General features: G+C 47.6%; 1 protein-coding gene across 1 annotated transcript; it reads left to right on the forward strand.

The window, feature by feature from the left end:
• Positions 1-1,977: 1,977 nt before the first annotated feature.
• On the forward strand, positions 1,978-16,979 carry B3gnt6 (UDP-GlcNAc:betaGal beta-1,3-N-acetylglucosaminyltransferase 6). Its single transcript, XM_005074122.3, has 2 exons — positions 1,978-2,090; positions 14,003-16,979. The coding sequence occupies exon 2, from the start codon at positions 14,003-14,005 to the stop codon at positions 15,164-15,166; it is 1,164 nt and encodes a 387-aa protein (XP_005074179.1). The 5' UTR covers positions 1,978-2,090; the 3' UTR covers positions 15,167-16,979.
• Positions 16,980-18,230: the final 1,251 nt, after the last annotated feature.

Here is an 18,230-nt window from a genome sequence, read left to right on the forward strand (position 1 = left end):
TCCTGGGACTGTTCTTGCCCAGATCTAACTGGCGATTCAGCCTCTTCAGAACTCTGCCCTTCTATGAAGTGTCCAGTAAGCCTTTAGACTTTCCTGCTCTTCTAGACAAAGCCTGTTAGAAACATTTGCTCCCCTCCCAGACTGCCTCCCAATACTCCCCTTGCTCCCACCCCTCACTCATCTCATGCAGACCCTTCTGTAAGTCACCAAGCCAGGAAGATGCCCACCCCTCTACTCAGAGAGCCCCTACCTACTTAGGCCTCAGCATTAGGCACTACTCCCGCAACCCCGGCCTTTGATTATCTCCCCTCTATCAACCTTGCCTCCAGGGTAGGCTGATATAATAGACTCATGAGCATAGATAAGGACTTGTGAAATTTTTCAAAGAATCAAGTGAAAGTCCAGTTATCATTCAAGGTCCTTCTCCCCAGCCCTCCCAAGTTTCTTTGTGTCTTCCGGACTAGTGCTCCTCCATCCATGGTATGTATAACTTGAGTGTCTCACAGGCATGCTCTCCTGCCCAGTTCACCCTGTCCCTCTAGACCTCTCCTTGTCTGCTGTGGGAACTCCTCACCATCTTCAGACCTCAATGTGACTGGTTAGATAGCACCATGAATTTCTGGAACTCTCTAACCTCTTCATCTGGGGTGTTCTTTATTTTTTTTTTTTTTTTTGGTTTTTACGAGACAGGGTTTCTCTGTATTGTTTTGGAGGCTATCGGTCCAGCCCCACTCAAACTCACAGAGATCCGCCTGCCTCTGCCTCCCGAGTGCTGGGATTAAAGGCGTGAGCCACCACCGCCCGGCTGGGGTGTTCTTATGACAGTTTGATCAATAAGATATCTGGAATGACTTCATTCAAGTTCGAGTGAGGCCACTGTGCTGTAAAATTTGGCATGCAGCTAAGCCAGCCCTTGGCCTAACACTCACAGAATACAGATGGCCACAAGAAGAGGCTGGTGGGTCCAGCACAAGAAATGAGTCAAACCACAGAATATTGAGAAATACCAATACCAACTGTGGTTGACTGTCTGCATTAAACTCTCCACCTAACAGAAAGCAACTTCCCCAAGCTTCCTCTGCCATTCTACTCATGTCTTGTAATTTCATTTTCATTTTCCAGATGGTTTCTGTCTCCAAAGACATGTTGAGTTCTTTAAGGACTGGGGTTATCTCTGTCCCAAGCGTTCTCAGAAGCAGTGAGATAGACTCTTGACTACTTGCAAAATTCAGGGTACTTGGGACTGGGTGAAACTTTCCAAAGGATCAAGTTAAAACTGGGAGGAAAGGAGAAAGGTAGTAACTCGGTGGTATACCACATTATCTTCATATGCTCTATGTTCCAGCACTCATACTCTGATGTCATTTGTGTATTTTAAAAGTATATATATGAGCAGAGAGAGAGAGAGAGAGAGAGAGAGAGAGAGAGAGAGAGAGAGAGAGAGAGTATGCATGTGTACATGTATGTTCAGGGGCATGTGCAGACCAGAGAGGGACATCAGATATCCTCCTCCACCACTTTTCCCCTTAATTTTCAAGACAGGATCTTCCGCCATTAACTTGGAGCTGACCAGCAAGCCCCCAGTTACGCTTGTCTGTCTCCCCAGAGCTGGATTACAGGTGTACTGGCTTCCTACAAGGGTTCTAGGGATTAGAACTCCGGCCTTATGCTTACGTGGCAAATACTTTACCTACTGAGCTATCTCCCAAACCTCATGCAATGTATCCAACAAAGACTTAACAGAACCCTCATTGTGACAGTCCGAATTAAGATGGTTGTTCGTCCTATCTGCAGTCCCTCAAAGAATATACAGCAAGAGGTGAGCAGAGGGCTCAAAGAGTCTCCCAGAGGAGGCCACATGCAAGCCGGAGCTGAAAGAACAACCAGATAGTTGCATGGACTAAAGAAACGTGTGGCTACCGTCACCCTACCCCTGAAGAGGAGGAGTGATGGCCTGGATTGGTTAAATGCAAGAATACTAAGTCACCGTCATGGGGGTGGGGTAGGGGGTGGAAACCAGTGTGTAACAAAGGTTGTCCCAGTTTGGGAAGGAAGGCACAGGACAGAGTCTCCTCTCTCAAACACACAAGGTAAGATTGGATGGGGTGGGCTTCTTACTGAGAAGAAATCTATTTATTTGTGTGGGGTCAGGGGAGAGAGGGAGAGAGAGAGGGAGGGAGGAAGAGAGAGAAAGGGGGTGGAGGGAGAGAGGGGGAGAGAGAGAGGGGGAGAGGGGGGGGAGAGAGAGGGGAAGAGAAAGAGGGAGAGAGAGAGAGAGAGGGAGAGAGGGGGGAAGAGAGAGAGAGGCCAAAGGATAACTTGCAGGAGTTAGCTCTCTCCTACCATGTATGTCCTGGGGATCAAACTTTGATTGTCAGCCTTGGCAGCAGGGCCATCTACTGAACTACCAAATCCCAGGGTCATCCTTTTGGGGAATTAATTGTGCCCTCCTCTCACCCCACTCCCTTCTTAGAAGAAAACTTCATAGTCCATGCAGCTCCAAGTGGCTAGGTCTGGGTGCTGGGGAGAGGTCAGACACCGAGAGATAGCAAAAGTTACTTTACTTGTCATGTTTTCTGTCCAATTACTCCCCCAGGAGAACTCTGGGGTGCTGCTTGGGGACTAGATGGTGACCCTGACATTTGGTCAGGAAATAGCCAGAATAGTTCTTGGGAAGGAGGAAGTGTGGATTATGAGCAGAGAGGGCCATATTGCGAGTGTAAAGCAATAAGCAGTGAGCTGCAGACAGAGAACCAGAAGAAGGTTCAGTCACTCCCTCAGAGGATGGCAAGCCAGGCTCCAGGAGAGTCAAGGTTACTGGGGCACTTAACCTGTGGCAGACATCCATCTAAGTACTTAGTCACATCAATCCACAGCATGGGCTGCTGAGACAACCTGCCCAATCCCACACCCAAGAGACAGACGGTCCTCTTTCATGCAAGCACAGTAGCCATGGCACTGAAGAAGACAGATCGGTTGACCTGGACTCACCAGGAAGTGACCTGAAGGAGATGGTACTGGAGCTAAGTCCAAGCTGAGGCAGGAGCCGCGCCAGTGGAGACCAGGAGGAGAAGGGACTCCCGGCACCTGGAGGAGTAGTCTGAGAAAAGGGAAGTCCAGAAAAAGGGACCAAAGGGAAGATACTTGTCAAGTCAGAGCCAAGTCAGAGGTTATACGTGCTAGCACAGAGAGAGCCAGCTCCACCCTCAGAAAGGGCCTGCCCTTCCCCCTATTACATTGAAAGCTGGCTACACTCCAGCCTTTTCTGACTTAGCAGAGGAAATGCTCTCTTCTTTAAAAGCAGATTTACTGAAGCATTAAGACTGAGAACATTTTTCTTTCAAGAAGTGACTCTACACAAAGAGCTGAAAAACGTTAAAAAAAAAAAAAACGAGTTTGCTATGTATAGTCCATGCTTTCTCAGCCTCCTGAATGCGGGATTATGGGCGTGGCCACCCACCAAACCTGGTTTAGAGAAATACTTTTAAATTATGCTTTAAGATGAAAATAGTAGTAGTAGGTGCTTGTAACCTCAGGGATGAAGACAGGAAGATCAGAAGTTCAAAGTTAGCCTAAGCCAAATGAAACCTTGTCTCAAAAATAGTAAAATAACCCGGGCTTGCCAGTTCATGCTTAAATCCCAGATCTTCGTGAGCAAAGCCAGCTTTGTCTACATAGTGAGTTTCAGATCAGCCAGTCTCAAAAAATTAAAAGTAAACTAAAATATAGTAGTTTAGCATTTGTAAGGCACTTTACCATTTGCTAAGAGATGTCATTAGTGTTTACGAGGGAGGAAACTCAAACCTTGTGTTGTTCTTTTGTAAAAGTTTAAACATTAGAAAAAGGTGAAAGGCACGAGATGGGACCGGGACTGGAACAATGGAACACGAGCCACAGAGAGTATGAACCATAGTATATTTCAGCAGCGGGGAGACCGACACGAGGAGTGAGAAGAGGGTTGTAGAGAGAAGGGGTAAGAGAAGTAAGAGCATGGAGAGTGTAAGAGAGTGGAGAGGAAGGGGAGAAAGGAGAGAGGGGACAGCATAGAGAGAGTGGCCATGTGGAGGTGGTCACTTAAAAGAGGAAGCTTACACATGCGTACTGAGTCATTATGCAGCCCCATAGCGGTGATGCAATGACATGGCATGCCGTTGTGCCTATCTCGCTTGTCAGGGCGGTGGGGTCGGTTCCAACAATCTGACCTCTTATTTTTATTAAAAAGGTGGGCTGTTAGGCATGGCAAGCTAGGGAATAAGGATGTCAAGTTTTCAAGACTGCTTCCTGCTGACCTGGGGGAGTGTTGACAATCTTTGGGGGAACTGAGAAAGCTGGAATGTTGCCACATTGTAAGGTAGCTGTTTGCTCCATCGCAGTCCAGGCTGTATGAAACTCTCTGGCGCCTCTTAGACCTGGCAAGATGCTAGCAGAGTGGAAGACAAGGTTAAGTTTAGAAAAATTTTTTTCTTAGGTCCTGGTATTTGAGGGGAAGATTGTAAGAGGAAGGAAGGATTTTTGAGGGGATTTCAAGATGAGGGAAGGGAGTCCCAGGACCAGGGAGAGATTGAATAATATCTGGAGTGAATTTGACTTGTTTGGGTGGGTCCAATTCAGCTCCCTGAAACTTACAAGAATCCTTTGAATTTGTGAAAACATAAATTTTAGACACATTTAGCAGTATATTTATGTTAGAAGCGACTTGGCTGAAAGCATCAACATTTTTAAAACTGACAGGTAAAGGACAATGAAAAGTACCTTAATTTTGTCCTTGCAGTTATGATTGTAGAGTGGCATAGTTGTTTAGTACTCTGTTAGAGTTGGATTAGTACCTTATCAGAACTTTATTAATATTAAGACTATAACATAATGAAAGAGAGAAATCTGGAACATGTTTCATTCTTTGTAGTGTCTCAACTCACTTTATTTGTCATCACTTAGGCCTTTTTATCCTTAGACCTTCATAACTTTAATTCATACTCCTTAATTACCATCTTATATGGACAAACCTTAAAATACCTGTTCCTGAAATCTGTCCTGTGACAGTTAGGGCCTTGGCCGCTGCCCTAACCTGGCAAAGCTTCCAGCTGTCAAAAGCATCAGAGCTCCTGAGGTCAAAATTTTACCTGAGTTAATGATCAAAGAATAACAGAGACTAACCAGCTGGCTGCATGCACAGCCACCCGCAATGTCCTGCATAGTTACTGAAGTCTGGGGCTTCTAAGGACACCTGCCTTCTGATGACAGAGTGAGACCTGAGGATTAGGGTTTTTACGAAGACTTCCCTACTGTTGGCCCAAGCAACGTGGAGAAAAGCCGATTCCACTGTCCTCTTGTCCATGGTCTGAAGAGTCCTTTGCAGTCATTGAGGTGAAAAGCAGGGTTGGTCAGTGGCCACCGTTGTCACTTTTGCGGGTGGAGTTTCTTCAGTGCCCACCAGTCTTCTTGGAGGAAAAGGGGTGGAGCCAGCAGCTGGCCTGTCTCTGTTACAAAAAGCTTTGTAATAAAACATTTAAATGCTATGTTCTCTAGATCTCTGAGCATTTGAGGACTGTCTGCCTGTTTAGCATATCTTAGCAGACAAAATTTGTCTTTAGTGACTTGCCTTAGGCACATAGGTAGCTAGAGAAAATTCTCCTTTTGTAATAGAATCTTTACCTTTGTAAACAGTTTACAGAAAGGACTGGGTGCTATAAATATTTTGTTAATTTGAAATAGACCCTTGCCACTTTAAATGTTTACCATCATTTAAAGATATAACAATTTAAAAATATTTGAGACTTAGCATAGTTAAATTTAAATTGTATACAAAGTTACCTTACATTACTTAAGCAGTGACTACATATAGATACATTAAACAGGACTGGGTAAAAGGAAGAAGGAAGAACCAGAGTGTAGTTTCTGATTCCCACGTTGTAGCAAACAGACAGGAGATTTAAAGAGACAGAGTAGACTTAAACTGTCAGTGACAGGAGAGCAGGTCCCCTGCAGATAGAACAGGGGGCCCTGGAAAGACACAGTATTCCATAAACAAGCCACGTGCAACAGGGCCAGTGAAAGAAGAAATTAGAGGCAAAAAGGTGAAAAGAATTGCGTCTGTCAGCAGAAGCTGGCTAGACTGAGTGGGTGTGCCCACAACTAGGTCACATGGTCAAGATGGGGGCCGTAGGTCTGAGAAACGAATGTCACATCCAAAAAAGACCACCGTAGGTCTGAGAAACAGAAGTGGCAGTCTGCGCATCCAAAACAGGTCACCGTAGGTCTGAGAAATGGATGAAGCTGTGCTAGGGTACAAAACCCGAGGGACTCCACCGTGGGTCTGGGCACCAGTCAGTACAAAACCCGAAAACCTCAAACCTCATTCATGGAGGAAAAAATGAAAAACTCTCAGAGTGTCCCCAGCAGATGCTGGCCCAGGCTACCTCACTGTGAGTCAAAACTCTCAGAGAGTCCCGAGCAGGCCACTGTAAGCCCCTGGCATCTGCATGGAGAAGAAACATGGCAGAAAGGCAGCAGGGAGGTAGAAGCTTAGAAAAATAGCCGGGCGGTGGTGGCGCACGCCTTTAATCCCAACACTCGAGAGGCAGAGGCAGGCAGATCTCTGTGAGTTCGAGGCCGGGCTGGACCGACAGCCTCCAAAACAATACAGAGAAACCCTGTCTCATAAAAACCTAAAAAAAAAGAAAAGAAAAGTAGTAACTCCTTCCATTTACCTGTCCGCTGCTGGTACTCCCAGTTTGAAGTTATTTCCCATGGGTGTAGCCGAAGATGGCTCAGCCCAGCCTCAGAACTCGTCAGCCTGAGATCGCTGTCAAGGGCAGAAGGAGCCCAAAAAGCAAAGCGATAGGGTACAGAACTCCAAAAAGGGGGTGAAACCACTGAAGGCTTGAAGTCGAAAGACACAGCTAAGGGAATGCGGTGATGGACCTCATCCGTGGGAAATTTACTGACCAGGAGAAAGGGTGTCGTACCAGGTCACAGCAAACTGGTAGATGAGTGGGTTGTTGGCTTGAATTTTAGGGTCCCCGTGAGTTCCCGCTTGCCCGCCTGCGGGCAGCCAGAGAGGTCACGGAGAGAGCCTATCCAAGTCATGGAACCATAATGTTGTTCTTTTGTAAAACTTTTAAAAATTAGAAAAAGGCGAAAAGTGCGAGATGGGACCAGGACTGGAACAATGGAACACGAGCCACAGAGAGTATGAACCATAGTTTATTTCAGCGGCGGGAGAGTGGGGAGACCGACACGAGAAATGAGAAGAGGGTTGTAGAGAGAAGGGGTAAGAGAAGTAAGAGCATGGAGAGTGTAAGAGAGTGGAGAGGAAGGGGAGAAAGGAGAGAGGGGACAGCATAGAGAGAGCGGCCACGTGGAGGTGGTCACTTAAAAGGGGAAGCTTACACATGCGTACTGAGTCATTATGCAGCCCCATAGCGGTGATGTAGCGATGACGTGGCATGCCACTGTGTGTGTCCCGCTTATCATCAGGGGATGGGGTCAGTATGATGCCGATAGTTCCAATACCTTGGAGATTAAGTAATCCATGGAAAGTGCTGAGACTCAAGCCCGGCTATTCAGACTCCAAATCCTGTGTTCATTCATATTTCATTCTTTTGTTCATGAAAAAAAGTCTTTATAGGCTGCCAGTGTAGCTCAGTTGACCTCGAGTGCTTGCCCAGCATGGATGAAGCAGTGGGTTTCATTTCCAGTACCACATACTCTGGGCATTGTGGCACATGCCTGTAACTAGCACTTAGAGGCAGGGGAATCAGAAGTTCAAGGTTATCCTTGGATACATGAGTTTGAAGGCCAGGCTGGTGTACATAAGACCTTGTCAGAAGAAGGAGGACAAGAAAGGAAAGAAGGAAGGAAAGGTGTAGTAGCACCATCTGTAGTAACTCCATTTTGCAGGGCCAGTCTGGGGGCAGTAACCCGTCTTTGTGGGGCTTCAGTCAGACCCAGCTGTCTTACTCAGTCCGTACCTGAGAGGGAGAGTGTGTATCGAAAGAATGGCAGGTAAAGATACTAAGGAAGAGAGAGACACAGGATAGAATCAGGAGGAAATCCAGCGAATACTGAATGCTCTAAGTTTATTCTTCAACATTCTTGTTAATTCTTCAACATTCTTAAATACCCCAACCAAAAGGGAGGGAATGGCGAAAGACTTTATCAAGATACAAGGAAGAAACACACTTTTCAAACATTTTGTAACCACACCTTAGACTAAATCTCTCCTTATCTGGCCTGGATAATTAAGAGTAACCACTCTTCAAACCAAATCTTTAGTCATTCAGGTAAGAATCCACACCTAAGACTGAACATCCTACAGTAGCCAAGCCTTAGACCTTTAGGTCTTATGATGTTGACCTTGGAAAAGTAAGGATAGTTTTGAACTCTGACCTTAAGCCAAGATGAAGCAAAGTCATTTTTATGGACCTCGGCAATTCCTCCTTCTACATTTAATTAACACCTGTGCTTCTGCCACAGGACAGAAACTGTGTCTGTCTTAGGTTGTCTTCTTTTACCTTCCAGATTTACTCATCATTGGAACACACATTCTGTCATGCGTGACCAGTCTTAGGTCTCCTGGAAGCTAAAAGGTCTTACCTGTCTTTGACTACCAGCCTCTGTAATAAAAAAGATTAGAGGATCGTACATAGCTTGATGACATGCACCTCTGAGCCAACATTTCATAGAGAGTTCACACGCAAGCTTGAAAATGTTAAGCAATACACATGCTTTTATAGCTACAACTCCTACTAAAGGAATAAAGGATGACCAAAACGAAATGACCTTTTTTAATTGGTCTGGGATGTCTCCAGTAGTTTTAGCTGTATCAAAGTCTAAATCTGCCTTCTTAATTACATCGTATCTAATGACTCATTCCCATCATGTCAACTTCTTGTCAGAATGAGCTCTGTCTTTTTTTCATTCATTAATGCTTACATAGCACAGGAAAGGTTACAAACAATAATTACAGCATGATTATTAATAATAGTCACATAATTAGCTAGATTAAAATTCTCATAATTTCAATTCAATCAAAGGACAATAAAATTTTCTTGTGGTGGATGAAGTACGAGTAGCTCCACAATTCTGAACCTTTTCTTCTTCCCTCTCTCCAAGTCCGATGCATTACTGCTTCTTCCAATTTCCAAAGCTAAGTTTGGGATACTACAGTCCTTGAGTACTGAATTCCAGCAGCAATGCTTTTGTCAACCCCTCACATATTGCAGAGGGGCTTTACCCACACATCCCCTCCAGAATGGTGTTCAATTATCCTAACGAGTCCTTTTCCCCCAGAGGGGAGGTCTCCGAGGCAACATCAGAAATGAGTGTTTACTGGTAAAGATGAGTTCTATGTCCCAAGCTGTGGATAAACTGCTGGACATTCAGGTCTTGGATGGATACAGGACAATTAAAACACACAGAGGTTTGGGGAGTTGGTGTAGCAGGTTTGTTAAGAAACTGGAAACCATCGAATGTAGTCTCCTTCCCTTCTCCATCTGCAGAAATATGACATCAGAGGGTCAGGTCAAATTCATTTGGGGGGTCTCCAACAGTCACTGTATCATGAGGTCTGGGATTGCTCTGCTCCACACACCTCACCATACCTTCTGCAGCCATTGAGCCTTGTTTTATCCAGCGAGAAAACACAAACATGCCCTCGACCCCTTGTTAAAACAGGACGGGTCCTTTCCATAATCCAGTACAAGAATCTTTCCATTTGACTTGAGCAAAAGTTGCTTGAGTGCCATCATGTCAGAATCTGTCCATGGCAGACTGTTCATGGGCATCCACATTCAGAACATTTAAAATCAAGAATACATGACTTAAATGCATTATGTGGAGACTCGGGGTACAACTAACTCCCCTTTGCTTATCTTTTGAAGCTGTGTTTTCAAAGCTCCGTTGGCATGTCAATTGTGTACTCCATTTCAGTCAGCACCTATCCAGCAGCTTCCATGAGCTGTCTAGAGGAACTAGGGTCACAACTGCCTTTGAGAATCTCATCGAGGGGGTCAAGATCCCCCTTAGACAATTTTAAATAGGGTCATATCTCCCAATAATTTTTTAAAATTAAAGTTTGTAAGTAGTCTTTTCTAATCCAAGTTGTAAAGCTTTCATTAGCTGACGTGGTCTCATTTGCATTTTCACAGACTTTTGCTGGTGGAGCTGAGCAACAGCCCCCTGAGGCTGTGTCTCATTAACTTTTTTTTCAAATCTTGTATTAACCTCCATTCTCTAGATTTCTTTAACTATGAAAATAGGAGAATTTGTGAGTCTTCTCCTCTGCCAAAGGCTACTAAACCATCCATAGAGGCTCCTTGGGCTCTCAGGCATGTTGGCTTCAGCCATTCCCTGTCAAAAGGCTCTGGGGGCTGGCAGGAGGCACAGCTAGCCAAGCATCCCTGTTAAGACACTGTCTGACCTTGTGCCCTTTATGACTACATCCAAAGCAATTCCAAGGAGGTCCTTTGCCCCTCCTCCTCCCTAGGCCATCATTAGTTTGTTGGAATAAACCAATTAACTGAATTCCCTTGTAATGCAGCAGTTACAGTTAACCCCTAAGTGTATGAGGATCCAATGTCTGAAAAAATTCAAATAAATTCAGATATCTGCTTTCTTTCTAAAAGGTCTTAAAGCAGTTTCTGACAGGCTGCATTAATTAGCATTTTCCATACACTTGATTAGCTGGCGCTATAGCGGCAGCTCTCAAGCCTGGAGGCTTCAAAGCTCAGCCCTCCCACCAGGGACCTGGCAACCCAGAGGCCTCTGCTCACCTTTGTCCTGAAGGCCTGGGCTGGCATGCCAAAGTTGTGTGACTTCGGCTGCTTGTGAAGTTAACAGCCACCATTGTAATAGCAGCTCTAAGACCATGGTGCCCACAGGTCCTGCTGACCTAGAACATGTTCAGGAACACACCTTCACTTCACTGGGACAGTTCTGAGACAGTTGCAGTGGTAACTTTTCGGGGTAAGGATATCTACAAAATTTACAAATTCTCTCATTATCTTGCCTGGAGAATTAAGAGTAACCACTCCTCAGACCAAATCTCTTATCATTCAAGTAAGACATCCATGCCTAGGACCGAACATCCTACAGTAGCCAAGCCTTAGACCTTTAGGTCTTATGACTTTGACCTTGGAAAAGCAAGGATAGTTTTGAACTCTCAGCCTTAAGACAAGATGAAGTGTCCTGACCCACAGGACATTCAATGTGGGTTTGGTAGATACCCAGGAGAAAGATGGGGGCAGGGGATACAAGAAAGGATGCCAAGACAGGAGTCTGATCAAGGTGACAACTTTATTCATCCCAAAGGGATTTATATAGGGGAAGGGGGAGGGGAAGGAATGGGGGATGTGCTGCAGCTGCAATGAGCCTGGCAGAGCCAAGGTCACTGGGATGGGTAGGTCATCCTGTGTCCTCTGGTAACCTAACTGCAGACTAACTTTATCTTCCACATTCCACCTTCTATTGTTTAAGCCTACATCCTAGATAAGCCGCAGGTCTGTTTCTGGAATTTGGCAGGTAGCAGGGTGGTCCAGAGTCAGGTACTCTCTATGAGGGTTGAGTCACATCTTTTCTCATGAGTACGTGAGGCAGCCGTACCTGGTTGATGGCCGGAGGACCCTGACAATGAAGTGAAGCCATTTTTATGTGGGGGGGGGGGGTGGGAGGGAAGAAGAAAGGAAAGAGAAAAGAGATCACTGATCCGAATTTGCCAAACATTCGCGTGTGCACTGAGTAGCTGTGACAGTAACATGGCACAGCTTGTCACGGTCCCTCCTCCAGTGCATCAACACTGAGGCAGGACTGTGAGCAACAGTGGGAATCCACAGCTGACCTTTCTAGCAGTAGCGACACAGTTACATGTGTGCACAGTAACTGTGGCCACTCTACCCTGAGGACCTGCTCTGTGCTCACTCTGAGCTAGACGCTGGACGGTCTATAATAAACAAGTACTGCAGTACAGTCCGTTCCAGTAACGCCTATCATCGCAAGCTACTGTCTGAAAATATATGATAAGCACATGTTCTAGAACATTCATCTATACTTGACAGTCATACTAGCTAACATTTACTGAACACTTAACCGCGTGCCAAGCACTATACCAAGCTCTTGTTTCTTTTTGGCTTTTAAACATTAATTGTTGTTGTCATTTTTGTTTAAAATTATTTGTGACATACATGCCATGGCATGGGTGCAGAGGTCAGAGGGTAACCTCTAGGAGTCATTTCTCTCTTTCTGTCTTGTGGATCCCAGGGAGCTAACTCAGGTCATTGGGCTTAGGAGCAATGACTCCACTAAGCCATTTCACTGGCCCTCTTTGAGTCTCACTATATAGTCTAGGCTGGCTCTGAACTCATGATCTGCTTAGCCTTTGAGTCTGGGATTATAGGTATGAACTCCCTTCCCCAGCTTGTATACTAACTTCTTCATAGACATTGCTATTTACTTCTCACTAAAAGTTCTAAGAGAGTCAGGTATGTGATTCAGTGGCACGCACTTGCTCAGTGTGCACACGGCCTTCAGTTTGACTCCCCAATACCAGACGCACCAAAAGAATAACAGAAAAAACAAAAACAAAAAACCTCTTCCGAGGAGCTGGGAGTGGTGGCATATACCCATAATTTTCACTTGGAAGGCTGAGGCAAGAAAATCCATGTCTCAAATAATTTTTTAATTGAGGATAGGTATGAGACAAGCCTGTGTCTGCTTGCTTAACTATGCAGCTGGAAAGTAGCAGGAGCAGGATTTGAACCCGAGTAAGCAGAATTCACCACACTACACCATCCCCTCAGCCTACAATGGTGAAGAACACAGATTCCATCCCTGCCCCAGGGATGCTGGTGGGCTATAAGGGGGGAAAAGGGGAATGGCTGGCAGTTTGCCTGCTCTCCTTTGGCCTCCACTGAAACTTTCTCAAGGTTTCGCTTCTTCAAGTGTGCCACAAGATGAGTAATTAAGGTAGCAGAGATCAGTGCAGGTTAGCAAACACCACGGGACCAAGTTCCAGAGCAGGAAGAGATGAGGTGGTTTGCCAGGTCAGGAGTTTGGTAAACAAGCAGATGGTGTGCATACCCTCATTGTTCAGACAGAGAGTGGCAGCTGGCCATCCCTGTAATCCTAGCACTAGAACATGAAGGAGGATGTCCTAGTAAGCAGTATTTGTTTCACTATGCTGTCCTCCCAGCCAGCACTGGATCCAGGCAGGTGGAGATGGAGAGGGTAAACCAGAGAGAAATGTAGAATTCAGAACCAGCCGAGTGTGTGTGTGTGGGGGGGGGGGAGATCTGCACTCTGAGGAGGTCAGGGGAGAGCTGTGGGGCTTCTGGTTGAGCAAATGAGTGAATAGTAGTACCGCTCATGAGAAAGGGCTGCATGATGACTCACAGCAAGATGGACCTTTGAACATGCGTCTGCCATGCTGGGTGACATCTCGGAGGGTGTGCATCAGCCATGACAAACAGCTATGGAGGTGCAAGCACTCCCTATGGGAGACCTACAATGCTCAGTCTTCAGGAATTCCTTGTTCTGTTTTGGGTCAGTGATTGTCCTGCCTGTCTCTCAGAATGCGGGGGTTACAGGTTTGAGCCACCATACTCAGTTTATGCAGTTCTGGGTACCCAAACCAGGGCCTCCTTCATGCTAGACAGCACTATACCAGCTGCACCAGCACCGTTTGCTTTTGTTTTGGTTGGTTGGTTGTTTTGTTTTTGTTTTTTGAAACAAGGTCTCCTGTAACCCAGTTTGGCCTTGAACTTATTATGTAGCTAAAGATAATCCGGAACTCTGGGTCCTCCTGTTTTTCCGACTCTCCTGTGCGGATAGACTAAAGGCATGCAGCATGCAGATCTCAACTTCAGTTAACCTCTTAGAAGAGTTGAGAAAGGGCTGAGCCATATTCTGGGAAAGACCTGATGGCGACAGAGAGGCATCCCACTGGTATCGAAGATTACTGGCTCATCTGTGACTTGTGTGTCTCTTCCCCTCCCCCCCCTCCCCGCAGATGGCTCGATTCTGCCGCAAGTCCAAGAATTCCAAGACACTGGCTTTCCTTTTAGTGGGCGTGACTTTCGTGGGGCTGCACCAGTGGGTCCTTCAGATGTCTACACGGGAGAAAGCTGAGGGCACCACCGCTGCTCCCTGGTCTTCTGCAGCTGCGGTGCAACCGTCGCCACACCTCCCGGTGCCCCCGTGCATGGCCAACGCCTCTGTGAACCTCACTGCTGGCTTCCAGCAGCTGCCTGCTCGGATCCAAGACTTCTTACGCTACCGCCACTGCCGCCGCTTCCCACAGCTGTGGGACGCGCCCCGCAAGTGCGCCGGCCGCCGCGGCGTCTTCCTGCTGCTGGCGGTGAAGTCGTCACCTGCGAACTACGAGCGGCGCGAGCTGATCCGGCGCACGTGGGGCCAGGAGCGCAGCTACAGCGGGCGACAGGTGCGTCGCCTCTTCCTGCTGGGGACCTCCCCTCCCGAAGAGGCAGCGCGCGAACCTCAGCTGGCCGATCTGCTGGACCTGGAGGCGCGCGAGCATGGCGACGTGTTGCAGTGGGACTTCCAGGACACCTTCCTCAACCTCTCGCTCAAGCACCTGCACTTGCTGGATTGGACAGCGGAGCGCTGCCCGGGTGCGAGCTTCCTGCTCAGCTGCGATGATGATGTCTTCGTGCACACGGCCAACGTGCTGCACTTCCTGGAGGTGCAGTCGCCCGAGAGCCACCTCTTCACTGGGCAGCTCATGGACGGTTCTGTGCCCATCCGCGACAGCTGGAGCAAGTACTTCGTGCCCCCGCAGCTCTTCCCCGGCAAGGCCTACCCAGTGTACTGCAGCGGCGGCGGCTTCCTCCTGTCCAGCCGCACAGCCCGCGAGCTGCGCAGCGCGGCGCGCCATGTCCCACTTTTCCCCATCGACGACGCCTACATGGGCATGTGTCTGCAGCAGGCCGGCCTGAAGCCCAGCAGCCACGAAGGCATCCGGCCCTTCGGCGTCCGGCTGCCTGGTGCAAAGCGCTCCTCCTTCGATCCCTGCATGTATCGCGAGCTGCTGGTGGTGCACCGCTTCGCTCCCTATGAGATGCTGCTCATGTGGAAGGCTCTGCACAACCCGGAGCTGCACTGTAGCCGCGGACACCGTGCAGGCTCTACCCGGGCCAGAAACCTTGGGAGCTGAGAGTGCATCTTCTGATCTGAACTAGCGATGCACACTGATGTCACCTTAAAAGCACAGATCTGGAAAGCACTATATCCTAGTGCATGGTTCTGGCCTCAACTTCAGGGGTTCTTGGTCACTAGTATCTTCAGATGTGTAGGTTTGGTTTTCTTATTTTAAGCCGGCTGCAAGACCTCTGGGCCGGGAATATCTGTTTATCCGCACACACCAGCCTTCCAGGGCACCTGTCTTCCATCCTCCATTCATTGTGGGCAGCAAGAGAAGCGTGACTGCCAAGATCAATGCCAGCTGTCAAGTGCAGTGCAATTATGAGTTGTCATTTCCACCGTTTCCTCTGCCAATGAGTGGAGCTCCCAGAAGTCAGTTCACACCCAGAACTAAGAGATGCCTGGCAGTCTTGTTCCACCATGCTCCAGGACTCTTGTGAGGTCGAAGAGGAAGTGAAGCTCATTTAGGGCTGCAGCAGGAGGCGCATCCATCACAGCTACCTTTCTGCAGTCCTGACTGTGAACTCCTAGTAGCTACGGCCTTGCTTCCCCGATGCTTTAATGCATGGACAGTGGCCATCTGTTCCAATGGTGTGGAGCATCTTCGAGAACACTGTATTAGTTTACTGTTGCTGCTGTAACAATTCTCCTTTTGAAGTCTAGGGACAAGCCCGCTTATTCTGTAGTTCTTAGCCCGTAGGTCTCTGACAACGCAGGTCTCATTAGGCTAAAGTCAAGGTGTTGGTAAAACTGCCTTCCTTCCTGGGAATCCTAGGGGAGAACACACACTCACTTTATTCCCTGTCTTCTAGAGGAGGCCTCCTTCATCTTCAAAACCAGCAATGCTGCATTTCTCTACAGCCAAATTTCTCTCTGACTATTCCTTCTCCCCATCCACTGCTCTTTTTCCCTGGAACTAAAAACCCGGCTTCACCTGGATAATCCAGGCTTAGCGTTCCATCTGTTTGTTGAGACAAAGTCTCACATAGCTCAGGCTGCCCTGAAACTTGCCATGAAGTCAAGCATGGTCTTGAATTGGGGAGCCTCCTGCCTTCAACTCCCAAAGAGTGATTACTGGTTTGTCTCCACACCCAGGTAGGCAATATCTTCATGTTGTGAAGCCAGCCCACTAGCAACATCATAGTTTATGTTGTCGTTCACGTGTAACCTATTTTAGTCACATCTTATTTATATAACATCTTGTCGTTCTCATATAACCTAATTTAGTCACAGGTTTTGGAGTTTAGGGTGTGGGGATCCTTGGAGGACCATTGGTTCTGTCTACCACGATACCAGTCAGTATGCGTGAGAACAACAATGAATGAATGAAATGAACACAAACACGTTTTCTTCTCAACAAACGGTCCTGATGCCAGCTCTCACTGTGGACAACTGGGCATCATTAATCTGAAGTTTCCTGCTTTGGAGCCTTGTTCTCAGTTCCCTGGAAGAAGGTTGTCTCCATTTTGGGGGTGGGAATATTAAGATTCTGGTATTTCAGGGCTGGAGAGATGGCTCAGTGGTTAAGAACACTGACTGTTCTTCCTGGAGACCTGGGTTCAATTCCCAGCACCCACACAACAGCTCACAACTATCAGTAACTACCAAGATCTGACACTCTCACACAGACACATGCTGGCAAAACACCAGTGTACATAAAATAAAAATAAATAATTATTTTTAAAAGATTCTGGCATTTTGTAACTTAGAAATGGCAGGAGCCAGCAGTGGTGGCACATGCCTTTAATCCCAGTACTTGGGAGGCAGAGGCAGGCAGATCACTGTGAGTTCAAGACCAGCCTGATCTACAGAGCTAGTTCCATGACAGCCTCCAAAGCCACAGAGAAACCCTGTCTCAAAAAACAAACAAAAGAGGAGGAGGAGGAGGAGGAGGAGGAGGAGAAAGAAGAAGAAGAAGAAAATAAGAAGAGGAGGAGGAGGAGAAAGAAGAAGAAGAGGAGGAGGAGGGGGAGGAACAGGAGGAGGAGGAGAAGAAGAAAAGAAGAAGAGGAGGAGGAGGGGGAGGAAGAGGAGGAGGAGGAGGAGAAGAAGAAAAGAAGAAGAGGAGGAGGAGGGGGAGGAAGAGGAGGAGGAGGAGGGGGAGGAAGAGGAGGAGGAGGAGGAGGAAGAGGAGGAGGAGGAGGAGGAGGAGGAGAAGAAGAAGAAGAAGAAGAAGAAGAAGAAGAAAAGAAGAAGAAGAAGAAGAAGAAGAGGAGGAGGAGGAGGAGGAGGAGGAGGAGGAGGAGGAGGAGGAGGAGGAGGAGGAGGAGGAGGAGGAGGAGAAAGAAAGCAAGAAAGCAGATTCGGATCCGCTGTGTGACTCTGGAGCCTGGCCGCTCATCTCTGAGGCTGAGTTGCTCTGGTGTCCAAGAAGAGGAAATGTCACTGAGTCCAAGAAGTCTGGGCACCACTTCACCTGGAGGATCAGGCATGCCGGGTGCCTCCTCCAGGCCCGTGCGCCGCCAGGGGGCGCGCCTGTCACATGGTTTCTTCTCTCCTTGGCAGAGCTGGGCTGGGCAGCAAGGCTGAGGTTTCCGGGTGGCTAGTTGCAGCTGGCGTCCAGAGAGGCAAGGAGCTCCTGGCATTGTTAGATCAGCGACTGGAGGGGGGGGGGGGCTAGACCAGACCTCCTGTCACCAGCCCTCACTCTGCATCTGGCTACCTCGGTAGAGGCCACCCTTGGGTGTCACAACTTCTTTGAAAAGCCCAGCATACTCTGACTTCCTAAGGACCCAGGAGTTAGGAAAAGAAAGATACTTCTGACTCATGACGATAGATCCAAACATCCGACGTAAATATGATAGCGACTAGAGGAGTGTAGGAATGAATGCAAACCCCCAGCACTCTGCAGTTTTGAGCCTGGGCTAAACCTACTACAAGACCCTGTCATCTCAGAAAAAAAAAAAGCCTGTGTGTGTGGGGTGCAGAGGGTGGGGGGTTCCCTCTTGATACAAGGTCTTATATAACCTAGGCTTTGCCTGGAACTCATGTTGAGTTGGGGATAGTCTTGAAATACTGGTTTTTCTGCCACTAGCTCCCAGATCCTGGGATTATAAACCAGCTTCACCATAACCAGC

The sequence above is a fragment of the Mesocricetus auratus genome, unplaced genomic scaffold (assembly GCF_017639785.1).
Source record: "Mesocricetus auratus isolate SY011 unplaced genomic scaffold, BCM_Maur_2.0 Super-Scaffold_4256, whole genome shotgun sequence".
NCBI lineage: Eukaryota > Metazoa > Chordata > Mammalia > Rodentia > Cricetidae > Mesocricetus > Mesocricetus auratus.